The sequence below is a fragment of the Salmo salar genome, chromosome 16 (assembly GCF_965601325.2).
Source record: "Salmo salar chromosome 16, fSalSal1, whole genome shotgun sequence".
In the NCBI taxonomy this organism is placed as follows: Eukaryota; Metazoa; Chordata; class Actinopteri; order Salmoniformes; family Salmonidae; genus Salmo; species Salmo salar.
The window spans coordinates 15,267,212-15,281,438 of NC_138306.1; the positions used below are offsets into that span (position 1 = coordinate 15,267,212).

General features: G+C 43.3%; 1 protein-coding gene across 1 annotated transcript in view; it reads right to left on the minus strand.

Moving 5' to 3' along the window:
* Window positions 1–8,072, minus strand: part of LOC106573190 (chromatin remodeling regulator CECR2) — a 70,160-nt gene extending 62,088 nt beyond the window's left edge. The window contains exon 1 of the mRNA XM_014147966.3: window positions 7,787–8,072. Within this exon, the coding sequence (XP_014003441.3) occupies window positions 7,787–7,906 (120 nt within the window). The 5' untranslated portion in view covers window positions 7,907–8,072. The remainder of the gene's footprint in view (window positions 1–7,786) is intronic.
* Window positions 8,073–14,227: the final 6,155 nt, after the last annotated feature.

Consider the following 14,227-nt stretch of genomic DNA (forward strand, 5'->3'; position numbering starts at 1 on the left):
AATGCCACCAGCCATACTGCTCGTTCCCTGTGTGATTTCCTGCAAGACAGGAATGTCAGTGTTCTGCCATGGCCAGCGAAGAGCCCGGATCTCAATCCCATTGAGCACGTCTGGGACCTGTTGGATCGGAGGGTGAGGGCTAGGGCCATTCCCCCCCAGAAATATCCAGGCAATTGCAGGTGCCTTGGTGGAAGAGTGGGGTAACATCTCACAGCAAGAACTGGCAAATCTGGTGCAGTCCATGAGGAGGAGATGCACTGCAGTACCTAATGCAGCTGGTGGCCACACCAGATTTTGACTGTTACTTTTGATTTTGACACCCCAGTTGTTCAGGGACACATTATTCCATTTGTTAGTCACACATCTGTGGAACTTGTTCAGTTTGTCTCAGTTGTTGAATCTTATGTTCACACAAATATTTACACGTTATGTTTGCTGAAAATAAACGCAGTTGATAGTGAGAGGACGTTTCTTTTTTTTGCTGAGTTCATGTCTGCTGTAGAGGGAGAAGAGAGCCACGTGAAAAAGTTGATCATTTATAGAAACAAAAGCACTATAAATAAAATTGGCTCCCTAGTTAAAAAGATAGAGAACAAGCTAGGAATGAAAAATACTGGAGTTTTGGTCCAGGGACAGCAAACTAGCACAAAAATAGGTTGATATTTTCTGAATGATATATTGTCAAAAACAATATCCCGATATGTACATTTCTCCAGTAGAAGGATAGGCTCTGGCTGGCAGTGCTGGAAGGCACATTCTGGAGGATCCAGGGGAGGCTCGGAGCACTCGTAGGCTCTGAGATTTCAGGGCTCATTTCACAGCCACACTGCCAGGAAATCAAGCGTGCCTCCACGGAGACAAAGAAACAGGGGGACGGCCAGGTTGGCCGAGGCCTCTTCCTGCAGAGCCCCTCTCCCTTTGGCCAGGGGAGACTGGGAGCGACAGTGAAGTGTAACAAGGGAACAAAGTGTAAGGGGCCGTTTTGTGACCCTGCCAAGAAAAATCTCCATCATCACCCACCGGAACCACAGTCCGGAAAAGAAGAGCCGCTCGACAACACCACCTTCCCACTGGATTTGTTAATGTCCAGTTGGTAGCGATTTCACAAGGTACAAAAGTTCTGCTCTGTGACATTCATAAAAGGGCTCCTGGTAAAAAAATCCACAGTGCATTCCTCCCACTGAGCCATTCCCTCCATCCTGAGCTTTATGACCAAGAGACAAGCTATTTGACCCATGTAGAGCTAAGGCCCCTCCCTACCTTGTGGGAAAAAGGCATTAGATACATTCTTTAAGTCAATCCTTACACGTTTGCCTCTCTAGCATGTTGATAACTTCCTCTGCAGAGATGACAGGTAAGAAAATAGGCCTAAAACTGTTCTTTATACTCTCTCCACACATGAGTAATGGGCTTCTTAAGGGCTAGTTCAGAAATATGCATTTTTAAAAACACAGACCATCAAGAGATCGACGTGCAAATATAGTTTTCCTCCACAGATAATACATAAGTGCAACACATTTCGGCAGAAAATAGCTTAATTCTCAGAGAAGTAAATGAGCATAGCCATCATATTGTTTATCATAGACAGAACGTAGCCAGCTACATTTCCTAATGTTTTGCGTGAAGTAAATCTTGCATTTTACCTATTAAAAAGTAGGCTACACGGAGAAAAAAAGAAAAAAAAAATTGCTGAAGAAAAGTAGCTACACAGTCAGAGCACTGTCTGCCGATTGAATGCCCATTTGTGAATTCTCATCCGAATGAAGAACTGCAACTGATGCGCAAAATGAGTCTGATGCCAAGCACAAATTACAATACGAAGCATTTTAGACTTGCGTTTACCCCTGCTTTCCTCCCAACTGCCAATTCTGACATTAGAGGACAAAACCAGAACAGAAGATTAACAAGAGCCAATGAATGTGTCAGGGACAGTTGGTTGAAGTGCTCAGTGGCCACAATGTTGACCAACCTGTGCATCCAGTGTTAGAGAATGTGGAAGACTGAACACCAGCCTCCCTGAGACATGCGTTGCTTTGTCCAAAATGTTGGACAGACAGACTTATGAAATGTTGACCTAAGTTTGACTCAAATCACCCAGCACTCGATACCAGAGGAAGGACGGACCATTCTGTCAGGGGAATGACAGCCACTTCCTGCCTCCCTCCACATCAACTCTTTAAAAAGGAAAGATGCAAAAGTCAGACCGGCTGTATTTATACTTGCTTGAATGGCAATAGCTCAGATACACATGAAGACATGAAACAATCCCGAGGATCAATAGAACATCGCTCAGAGATGCACAAAAATGAAAATATTCAAAATAGATGAAGCTTTCCTTTAACTAAGCCAACCTCAATGCTCAGATGGTGGCACTTAGCTCTGTGTAGCACTAAGACACAGACAGTACGAACACAGGAAATGAGTATCTTCTAAGATCTGTGGTGGTGGAGTTCAAAGAAACAGCCTGGTTGCATCTATGTAAAGAATGTTGTTCACGTTCTAGGATTTGGTAAGAAATAGCATTTTATTCACTGGCCGTAATTAAACAAACCCAAAAATAGATGTTTTAACCAGAAACATTTAAGACAAGGAACATTTCGGTTGGACTACTCTTCAAGACAGAGACAATGGTGGACTGGACTCGTCAAGACTACCATGTTACTGTAGGCCTGCTTGCCTCCATGGTATCTCATGATATGCAGAGTCAAGAAAAATAGAGAGTGTCCCCCCCTGCCTTAACACAGAGCCCCAGAGTGTTCACTGAGCCCCAGGAGATATCCCTCAGAGGAACCCCTCTCGCCACACCACCAATGAGGGGGCTCTCTCAAACCTACTCTGAACCGTGGAGTCCATCCAAACATAGTTTGAACATCCTAGCTGTGTGGCCACATATCCTCAAGGCGTCGCAGATATACTGAGCATTATAAACTAAAACTCACATCCCAGAAGTGGGCCTAAAGGCTAAAACTCACCCTTCAATTAAAATATTGTAATTAGATCTAGTCTGGGCAACAGTTGATTTAGGCTACATATGTATACATGCTGGTGAATACAGGAAGAGCTTGAAGTGATCTCCTAAAGTGCTTGGGCTCTCCGTTCAGTCAAGTGAGACACAGGTTTAGTCTCATCTCAGTTGATCATTTACGCCGGTTTGGTCATATGATCACCTCATAGACAAGGACACATCAAAGACACTAGATCCTCTTAAACCTGGATTTGTGCGCTATTTACTGAGCAAGCCACCTGCTTTTATCAGCACTGTCATTTAAGAGCAGACATTAGGGCTAAAAACAGAACAAACCAAATGAGGAACAGAGCCATCCACTAAGCTCTGTTCCATTATAGGCAAGCTAATGTAGCACATAAGATCACAATTCACTGATTGGGCTTAGTTTGTCTCAAACAGTGAGAAGAAGAACCGGCAATCTTTCAGCTCAGCTCCGTTTGGGCCAGTGTATAAATAATAGCCTACCTGTGTAAGGCTTTCAGACAAGTTGCAATTATAATGTCCAAATGACTGATGTCAGAGCCCCTAAACACATGCCATGTTATGCAATGAATATATTAGATTGGTTGAGAGTGATATCACGTTGGCTATAGCTATATACAGGGCATTTGGAAAGTATTCAGACCCCTTGAATTTTAATATTTTGTTACATTACGGCCATTTTCTAAAATTGGTTAAATAAAACATTTCTAATTAACAAACACACAATACCCCATAATGACAAAGCAAAAACAGGTTTCCCTTTGTCATTGGATATAGGACAGACACTTCAGAACAAACTTTTAGATACGTCAGGGAGTCTCAGGGCACGTTTGGAAATTCACTATGGAGTGCCAGAGAGCCGTAAATTCAGAGCGTTGTCAGATTGTCCTTACATAAATTCAGAGCATTTCCCTTTCAGAGCGCACACTGGATGCTCTGGCTGAGGAGTAGGGTTGTTTCCGAGAGTTCTGACTTCAGCTTGAGTGCTTGACTGCCGTTCTAACTGGCTAACGTAGCCTAGCTAGCTACTTCCACACACAAATGACAGAACACCTCACTGATCATTTTACTCACCCTAGCAGAGCTGGTTGGGTTGTTATCCAGAGCGTTGTTGATTAACACCATGCCAAACCGGACGCCATCGTGCGCAAATTGATTTTGTCCCCCCCACACCAACCGACACGCAGGTTGAAATATCAAAACAAACGCCGAACCAATTATGTTAATTTTGTGACAGGTCGAAAAAGCATTACACATTTATGGCAATTTAGCTAGCTAGCTTACAGTTGCTAGCCAATTTGTCCTATTTAGTTAGCTTGCTGTTGCTGGCTAATTTGTCCTGGGATATAAACATTGAGTTGTTATTTTACCTGAAATGCACAAGGTCCTCTACTTCGACAATTAATCCACACATAAAACGGTCAACCGAATCGTTTCTAGTCATCTCTCCTCCTTCCAGGCCCTTTCTACGGCGATTGGCATTGAACTTTCATAATAAGGTGTATTACCACAACTGGCCGACCACAGTTCATCTTTCAATCACCCACGTGGTGATAACCAATAAAGAGATGGCACATGGGTATCTGCTTCTATAAACCAAATGAGGAGATGGGAGAGGCAGGACTTGCATCGCGTTCAGCATCACAAAGAGAACGGACTTTTATTTTTGCGCCTGGCACCGCAGACACTCGTTGGCGCACGCGAGCAGTGTGGGTGCAATGATTGAATAACATGTGTACGTTTATTTTGCAACGTGAGCGGTTTGGTCAGCATGTAACTGTGCTGCAGGCACCAATTTTATTACTTTTTTGGATGACTTTTACTAACACCGGCCATATTCAACAGGTGTTGAGCATTCGTTAATTCATCAGTTATTCAGCGCACTGTCACTACTCTGCTCTGAAATCGGAGTAGATAGCCAGAGCAAATTTACAAACACACCCTAAATCTGTCATTGCATTACTATGTCACAGAAAGCTTCATTCTTTATAGACAGCTAAACAAGAGATATTCACGTAATAAGGAATTGCCCTCAACCACAATTTAGGGAGAAACAAACATTTCCCATTGTAAAAGAGCTTTTAGTTATACAGAAATAACAAAACATGCTGAAAAGCTGCAGTGTTGTTCAATGTACATGTAAGCAGGTCAAATACCCCGACCTATGGTTTGCAATGCTCCCATGTAGGGACATAGAGCCTGTGAGAAGAGCCCTGTGTCTTCAGGCTACTCGGCATGGAAGAGTGGGAAATGTGGGGACTCAGTGTCCAAGTAGGCTACATGTGTGTGGAAAACATTATCACAGGTGAGACATTTAACTTATTATAAAACAGACTATACTAAACTCCACTCACTATTTGTATCTGTATAGTCAGTTTGTTTGTGTTGATGGTCTTGGCTAGCTAGCAATCACTCACATGTGTGCTAGCACCTTTGTGAAAAGGGGCATAAGAGAAGCCCTACAATATTCAGTTTTTCTAAGTACTGAGAACGCTCAGGAGCAGGGAATGTTGAAAAGTAATCTTTAGACTTAAATGTAGTTTTTGCTGTAAACCAATAGGGTAACCACAGGTTGTTTTCCCCACAGGCAGACCGGGCTGCATTCTAATACCAACTGGGTCTATACTGAAAGCAAAGTGGTTAAGTGAGCATTAACACACAAAAGACTGTGCGTTACCAGGGAATTATTGCACACCGTAGCAGTGTGAGAAGGCACATTTATTCATTACAACGTTAAGCACATTCTGAGAATAACTTTCCTTCCACATGTTAAGCAAATGCACCATATAGTGTTATCAACTAAATGAATGTTTCAAAGACAGCACAATACAATCTGTACCTCTACCTTGTTGTCTTTCAGCAATTAAGAGTGACAAAAACAGATTAGAGTATGAACACTCCCCCTTTACATAATCCCAGAAGTATTTCTGAAATGGAGATAAAAAGATTTTCACCACTTTAAGTGGTATGTAGATTGAATTGGCTATATCAATAAAATGAAGGGCTTTGACATTAATTCAGAAATATAGGTTCTACTCTTAACTTTACTGCCCAGAGCACAATAGACGTGTGACCTTGGACAACAAAGAGTGCCTGACTAAGACTTCAAATCTATAAATTAAAGTGTCACACATCGGTGGCTCGGTTTATGGTGCGCATTTGCGCAGGACAAATCTGCTATCAAAACCTCACCATCATAGATGTAGTTATTGATTATGCGTCAATGACTACACGATCCATCAAATAAGATGTTCCTCGAAATCAGCTACATTGGATGCAGGCAAGGCAGCACAAGTGATCTGTGCCTAGTGATGCGGTTAAAGATATATAGTCAATCGCTCACAGTGGCTGCAAGACGCGCACCGCGTAAAACCAAATTGTGAAAAACGGAGTTCTACAGAATCGGGGCGTTTGTATCATGATATCACTCGCCGATTGCTGCAGTATTGTGTTGAATATTCACATGCATTCATATATTATCTGTTAACAGTTTTAACTGGATATATCAACTTTCCTACAAACTAGAGGTGATGCTTCCCACCCTATCCCTCATCCAATAACAAAGCGATGCCTGCGTGTGATTTTCACTCCCGAGAGGGGTGGGGGTGGATGGGTAATGGGGGCTGTTGACCTTACACATTTTCTTCAAGTCCCATCATTTTTCGATGGATCAAACAATCTCCATTATTGCATACTAAAAATCAGCCAAGCAGTGATCATTATGGAGCAGCAAACGACAAACGAAACCACTGTTGGAATTGCTTGAAACCTATGATAAAGTTGAATTATGTAACCGAAGTGCAATACGTAAAATTATTCCCACATAGTAAATAAAGTAACGCGCGAAATGACCGACTAATGTACCCTGACGCTCGACATGCATTTCTGTTTGCTTCATAGAAAACAAGAATTTTGAACGACTGTTTCATCATTCTAACGTTAAAACATGAGATAATAAAAACAAGGGCAGAATGTCAAATGCTACCCAAGCCAGATGGCTTGCTAGACAATAAACTCGAAACTCTCGTCATGAACTTGACTATTTGATAAAAACATGGCAACAGTGGATCAAAAGCGAGTAAGATACAACCTGCAAGTAACAGTACCCTTTATTCACTTGCATGTGATTTATTGCGTTGAGAGTATTCGCTAAAGAGAATAGTTATGGCTTTCGTCTTAATAAATGACACATTACAAATAGCTATAACTTCAAGCTATTTCACGGCGATATAATTTACATTTGTTTGAATCTATAACTTGGTTAACATTTGGACAAAGACGTGCGATTTACTATGGATGGCTATAAACACGAGCGAAACGTTCGATTTGACCAAATGATAACAAATGGATCCCACCACATGGTTGTTTCGGCTGGCAAGAACTAAACGTTAGCTAGTTAATGTTGTTATCAAAATACAACACAACCATTGGTGTAGCTGACGTTACATGGCTTGTTATACAAAGTAACAGCATACATACCATGAAATAAAACGTTCACGTTTATTTCAACTGGGACTGAATAACGAGTTTTCTAACATTCTGACTTAGCTAGCTACTGTAGGCACTTGCTAACTAGCTAGTTAGTAACGTTAGCTAACTTGGCTAGCTACAGTAGGTAAACAGAGAAGTTCTGAATAGTAAGATGAGCTATAGCTAACGTTAACTGTTGGTACTTTTCAACTACCCTACAAACGCACTCTACGAGGCAAAAATTAAGGAAATTGTAATACAGCAGTCAAAAATAGAAAAATAAAATGTCTCCCAAAATTCTAAATGTTTTTTCCAGAACTTCTTTACCTCAATTTCAAAATCTGGTAGGTTGAATGCAGTCCTGAACAGCGAACAGAAGTGGGCTATGGCGGGGACTTCCCACCAAGACTGGATCTCTTCCACATAAATTGTACATCCCTGGGACATTTTCGAACCGAAAACTGTATAACTTTGTTTCTCACATTAGAAATAATTTCCTCAAGGTTTGTGTAAAACCTCCTTAACTGAAACTTCCTTCAAATGAACTACAAAAGTTGCTGTTGATGTTCCATCCAGTCAGTTCCCATTACAACCCGGTCCGGAGAGTGCTAGCTCGCAAGTTACAATCTGTTTCAATCAGAATTTCACAAGAGCTGAACAGATGGGGTGGTGCTACCACCTCTGCGCATGGAGGGGTGTTCTGCTACTTACGCAGCGTATTAAAACATACAAAAATCCACCAAGCATTTATAATACCATTCAAACTATTTGTTTACTTGCAATTCTACTTAAATTAATATATATTGGTACTAACATTTGATTATCTGGTTTATTTGTTTTGTTTATGCTATCTTCTGCAGACATCCACCACCACCTCGACTTGATAGACCAGTCCCTATTTAAAGGGTATGCTAGTGATTTCAGAATTGTCTTTCAAAAGTACGGTATCTGCAAAAAAATTGTGGGTGCTTCTTCTGGTGCGCGTTTTCAAGAGTTCAAGCAAAGCGGCAGGTGCATTTACATGGACTTACATTTATTTGATTACTGGGCCGTATTTTGGATATTGCTTTCCTTTTGTTTTGTCCTCCCTGGTCCAGTTATGATGAGTTAGGTAATAATCTCCTTATTGAACTCCTATTATAGGCCAGCAATTAGCCTTCATATTTCAACTTGCAGTTTATATAAAAAAGCACAGTTAAGTGTAGATTTGATAGCTAGAATACTGAGGAAAAGGTTTCGAATACATTTGTTTTGTAATGGCAGTCTCCTTCAATGGAGAATAAGTACGTTTAGAATCTAAAGCGGTGGCTCCCCCCACCGCAGGAAGGGGAAAGCGCATGTAGCCTGAAGGAGAGAAGTATGCACTGATCAGGAGGTGAGTGACCACTGGCCTGAGACGCTGTCATTTTGTCTCTCTGAACTGCCATTATAAGGCGGCTACACAACTTTACAATGCATTGAAGACAAAGGGCAATACTGCAATTTCCAGACTACGATCATCTGTTTAACATTTTCCATATCGCCATATTCAATAACAAATGGAAACTGCCCTTTGATTTAACCTAGCTGTATTTTATTATATTCAATCAATGAGGCAAAAACATTACAGGAACAAAGTGGAGTCGCAATTGAATGGCTCAGACACAAGATGCATGTCAAATAAAACAAAACAAAAATGTATTTGTCACATGCGCGAATACAACAGGTGTAGCCTTACCGTGAAATATTTACTTAAAAGCCCTTAACCAACAATGCAGATAAAAAATAAACTAAAGTAACACAATAAAATGGCAATAACGAGGCTATATACAGGGGGTACCGTTACCGTGTCAATGTGCGGGGTAAAGGTTAGTTGAGGTAATTGAGGTAATATGTGCATGTAGGTAGGGGTAAAGTGACTATGCATAGATAATACACAGCAAGTAGCAGCAGCGTAAAAAAGGGGGTCAATGCAAATAGTCATTTTGATTAACTGTTTAGCAGTCTAATGGCTTGGGGTTAGAAGCTGTTAAGTAGCCTTTTGGACCTAGACTTGGCATTCCAGTACCGCTTGCCATGCGATAGCAGAGAGATTTATGACTAGTGTGGCTGGAGTCTATGAAAATATTTGGGGCCTTATAACAATGCCTGGTATAAAGGTCCTGGATGTCAGGAAGCTTAGCCCCAGGGATGTACTGGGCCGTAAGCACTACCCTCTGTAGCGCCTTGCTGTCAGATACCAAGCAGTTGCCATACCAAGTGGTGATGCACCCAGTCAGGATATTCTCGATGGTGCAGCTGTAGAATTTGAGGATCCGAGGACACATGCCAAATCTTTTCAGTCTCCTGAGGGGGAATAGGTGTTGTTGTGCCCTCTTTGCGACTGTCTTGGTGTGTTTGGACCATGATAGTTTGTCAGTGATGTGGACGCCAAGGAACTTGAAGCTCTCAACCCGCTTCACTACAGCCCTGTCGATGTGAATGGGGGCGTGCTCGCCCCCCTTTTCTTATAGTTCACAATCAGCTCTTTTGTCTTGCTCACATGGACGGAGAGGTTGTTGCCCTGGCACAACACTCACAGGTCACTGACCTTCTCCCTGTAGGCTGTCTCATCGTTGTCGGTGATCATCAGCAAACATAATGATGGTGTTGGAGTCATGTGTTGCCACGTGGTTGTGGGTGAACAGGGAGTACATGAGGGGACGAAGCACACACCCCTGAGGGTCCCCAGCGCTGCAGATGTTGTTGCCTACCCTTACCACCTGGTGGCGGCCTGTCAGGAAGTCCAGGATCCAGTTGCAGAGGGAGGTGTTTAGTCACAGGGTCCTTAGCTTAGTATTGAGTTTTGAGGACGCTATGGTGATGAACGCTGAGCTGGAGTCAACGAACAGCATTCTCACGTAGGTGTTCCTTTTGTCCAGGTAGGAAAGGCTAGTGTGGAGTGCAATGGAGATTGCGTCATCTGTGGATCTGTTGGGGCCGTATGCGCATTGTAGTGGGATGATGGTGTTGATGCAGCTTTTCAAAGCGCTTCATGATGTGAGTGCTATGGGCCAGTACTCATTTAGGCAGGTTACCATGGCGTTCTTGGGCACAGGGACTATGTGATCATACAGTTGTCCGGAACAGCTGGTGCTCTAATGCATTGTTCAGTGTTAGTTGCCTTGATGCAAGCAAGAAGGCATTTAGCTCATCTGGTAAGCTCGCGTCACTGGGCAGGGACTTCTGACAATCACGGCTTATAAAGGGAAAACCAGCCACATCGCAGACACCGACGTCTCACTCCCAGACAAACTTAACACGTTCTTTGCCAGCTTTGAGGAAAACAACACAGAGCTGCCGTCGTGGGCCCCCGCTGCTCACAAGGACGGTGGCTTCCAATCTCTGTAGCCACTGTGAGTAGGACTTTCAAACGTGTTAACCCTCACAAGGCTGCCATCCCGGACGGCATACCAAGCCGTGTCCTCAGTGCATGCGTAGACCAGCTGGCTGGGGTGTTTACAGACATATTCAACCTCTCTCTATTCCGGTCTGTTGACCCCACTTGTTTCAAAATGTCCACTATTGTTCCTGTATCCAAACAAGCTGAAGTAACTGAACTAAATTACTATTGCCCCGTAACACTCACCTCTCATCATGAAGTGCTTTGAGAGGCTAGTCAAGGACCATATCCCCTCCACCTTGCCCGACATCCTAGACCCACTACAATTTGCATACTGCCCCAACAGATCCACAGACAATGCAAATGCTGTTGCATTGCACACCGTCCTATCCCACCTGGACAAGAAGAATACCTATGTGAGAATGCTGTTCATCAACTACAGCTCTGCTTTCAACACCATAGTTCCCTCCAAGCTTGTCACTAAGCTCAGGGCCCTGGGTCTGAACTCCTTCCTGTGAACACCTCCACCAGACTGATCCTCTACACGGAGGCTCCCCAGAGGTGTGTGCTCAGACCCCATTCACTCATGACTGCGTGGCTACGCACGACTCCAACTCAATCATAGAGTTTGCTGATGACACGACAGTGGAAGGCCTGATTACCAACCACGATGAGACAGCCTACAGGCAGGAGGTTAGAGCCCTGGCGAGTGGTGTCAGGATAATAACCTCTCCCTCAATGTAAAAATAAATAAATGTCAAAACCGGGACAGAAAGATAAAAACAGCTCCTATCTCCAGGCCATCAGACTGTTGAACAGCCATCACTAGCCAGCTACCTGCTCGGTACTCTGTCCTGCACCTTGAGACTAATGCCTTATGTACAGTGCATTCGGAAAGTATTCAAACCCCTTGACTTTTTCCACATTTTGTTACGTTACAGCTTTATTCTAAAATGGATTGAATGAATTTTTGGACATGATTTGGAAAGGCACACACCTGTCTATATAAGGTCCCACAGTTGGCAATGCATGTCAGAGCAAAAACCAAGCCATGAGGTCGAAGGAATTGTCCATAGAGCTCTGAGACAGGATTGTGTCGAGGCACAGATCTGGGGAAGGGTACCAAAAAATGTCTAGTTCCCAAGAACACAGTGGCCTCCATCATTCTTAAAAGGAACAAGTTTGGAACCACCAAGACTCTTCCAAGAGCTGGCCGCCTGGCCAAACTGAGCAATCGGGGGAGAAGGGCCTTGTTCAAGGAGGTGACCTAAAACCCGGTGGTCACTCTGACAGAGCTCCAGAGTTCCTCTGTGGAGATGGGAGAACCTTCCAGAAGGACAACCATCTCTTCAGCACTCCACCAATCAGGCCTTTATGGTAGAACGGCCAGACGGAAGCCACTCCTCAGTAAAAGGTACATGACAGCCTGCTTGGAGTTTGTCAAAAGGCACCTAAAGACTCTCAGACCATGGGAAACAAGATTCTCTGGTCTGATGAAACCAAGAGTGAACTCTTTGGCCTGAATGCCAAGCGTCACATCTGGAGAAAACCTGGCACCATCCTTATGCTGTGGAGATGTTTTTCAGCGGCAGGGATTGGGAGAGTAGTCAGGATCGAGGTAAAGATGAACGGAGCAAAGTACAGAGAGATCCTTGATGAAAACCTGCTCCAGACCGCTCAGGAACTCCGCCTGGGGCAAAGGTTCACCTTCCAACAGCACAATGACCCTAAGCACACAGCCAAGACAATGCAGAAGTGGCTTCGGGACAGGTCTCTGAATGTCCTTGAGTGACCCAGCTAGAGCCCGGACTTGAACCCGATCTAACATCTCTGGAGAGACCTGAAATAGCTGTGCAGCGACACTCCCCATCCAACCTGACAGAGCTTGAGAAGATCTGCAGAGAAGAATGTAAGAAACTCCCCAAATACAGGCATGCCAAGCTTCTGTGTCATACCCAAGAAGACTCAAGGCTGTAATAGCTGCCAAAGGTGCTTCAACAAAGTACTGAGTAAAGGGTCTGAATACTTATGTAAATGTGATATTTCAGTTTTTTATTTGTAATAAATGTGCTAAATTTTCCAAAACCTGTTTGCTTTGTCATTATGGGGTATTGTGTGTAGATTGATGAGGGGAAAAAACGATTGAAAACATTTTCGAATAAGGCTGTAACGTAACAAAATGTGGAAAAAGTCAAGGGGTGTGAGTACTTTCCGAATGCACTGTGTATACTGTAGAGTAATTGAACGCTGACAACTTCATATTCTGTTTATATACTGTTTACTCACGGTGTATGTACACTGAGTATACCAAAAATTAGGAACACCTTCCTAATATTGAGATGCACCCCCACTTCTTTTACCCTCAGAACAGCCTCAATTCGTCGGACCATGAACTCTAAAAGGTGTCAAAAGTGTTCCACAGGGATGCTGGCCCAGTTTGATGCCAACACTTCCCACAGTTGTGTCAAGTTGGCTGGATGGCCTTTGGGTGGTGGGTCATTCTTGATACACACAGGAAACTGTTGAGCATGAAAAACCCAGCAGCGTTGTAGTTCTTGACACAAACCGGCACGCCTGGCACCTACTACCATACCCAATTCAAAGGCACTTAAATATTTTGTCCTGCCCATTGACCCTCTGAATGGCACAGATACACAATCCATGTCTCAATTGTCTCAAGGCTTAAAGATCTTTCTTTAACCTGTCTCCTCCCCTTAATCGACGCTGATTGTAGTGGATTTCACAAGTGACATCAATAAGGAATTATTTGATTATTTGTATTGTATTTGTGAGACATTCTACTGCATTGTTGGAGTTAGAAACACAATGTTGCTGCACCTGCTATAACACCAGCAAATCTGTGTACGCGACCTTATACATTTTGATTTTGATTTGATTAGGGCTGGGGTTGATTGAGAAGTCACATCAGGGCTAGGTGGTGGACAGCTTCACAGTGCTGTCAATGGTCTGATGGGCTTAGGTCCCCTGGGAGCCTCTGTGCCCCTTCAGTGCTGCCATGTTGCTAGGAGACACATATCCTGACTGCCTGTTGTCCTGTGTTGCTGTGGTCGAGCTTAGGTAGCCTACTCATTTTAGAACGTGGACTTTGTTCAATGATCCAGGCTCTTTCAGAACATCCAGTCACAACTCTCAGAAGGGATCAACAACATGCCATCTATGTGCCTCAAAAAGACTATCCAATACCATGTCATGCAGCTCACTAGATTTGTCCTAATATAGACTGACCATTGTTTTAAGATTAAAAGACCATGCATGATTACAAATGAGTCACCTCAGTGAGCATGATCTTTGCCATCGTGTAGTTTGCATTGAATTCTAGGTGATTGTGTAAGCACTCTAGTTGCAACGGACAAAAGTGTGTAAGTATTCTATAGTTGGGCTATTCT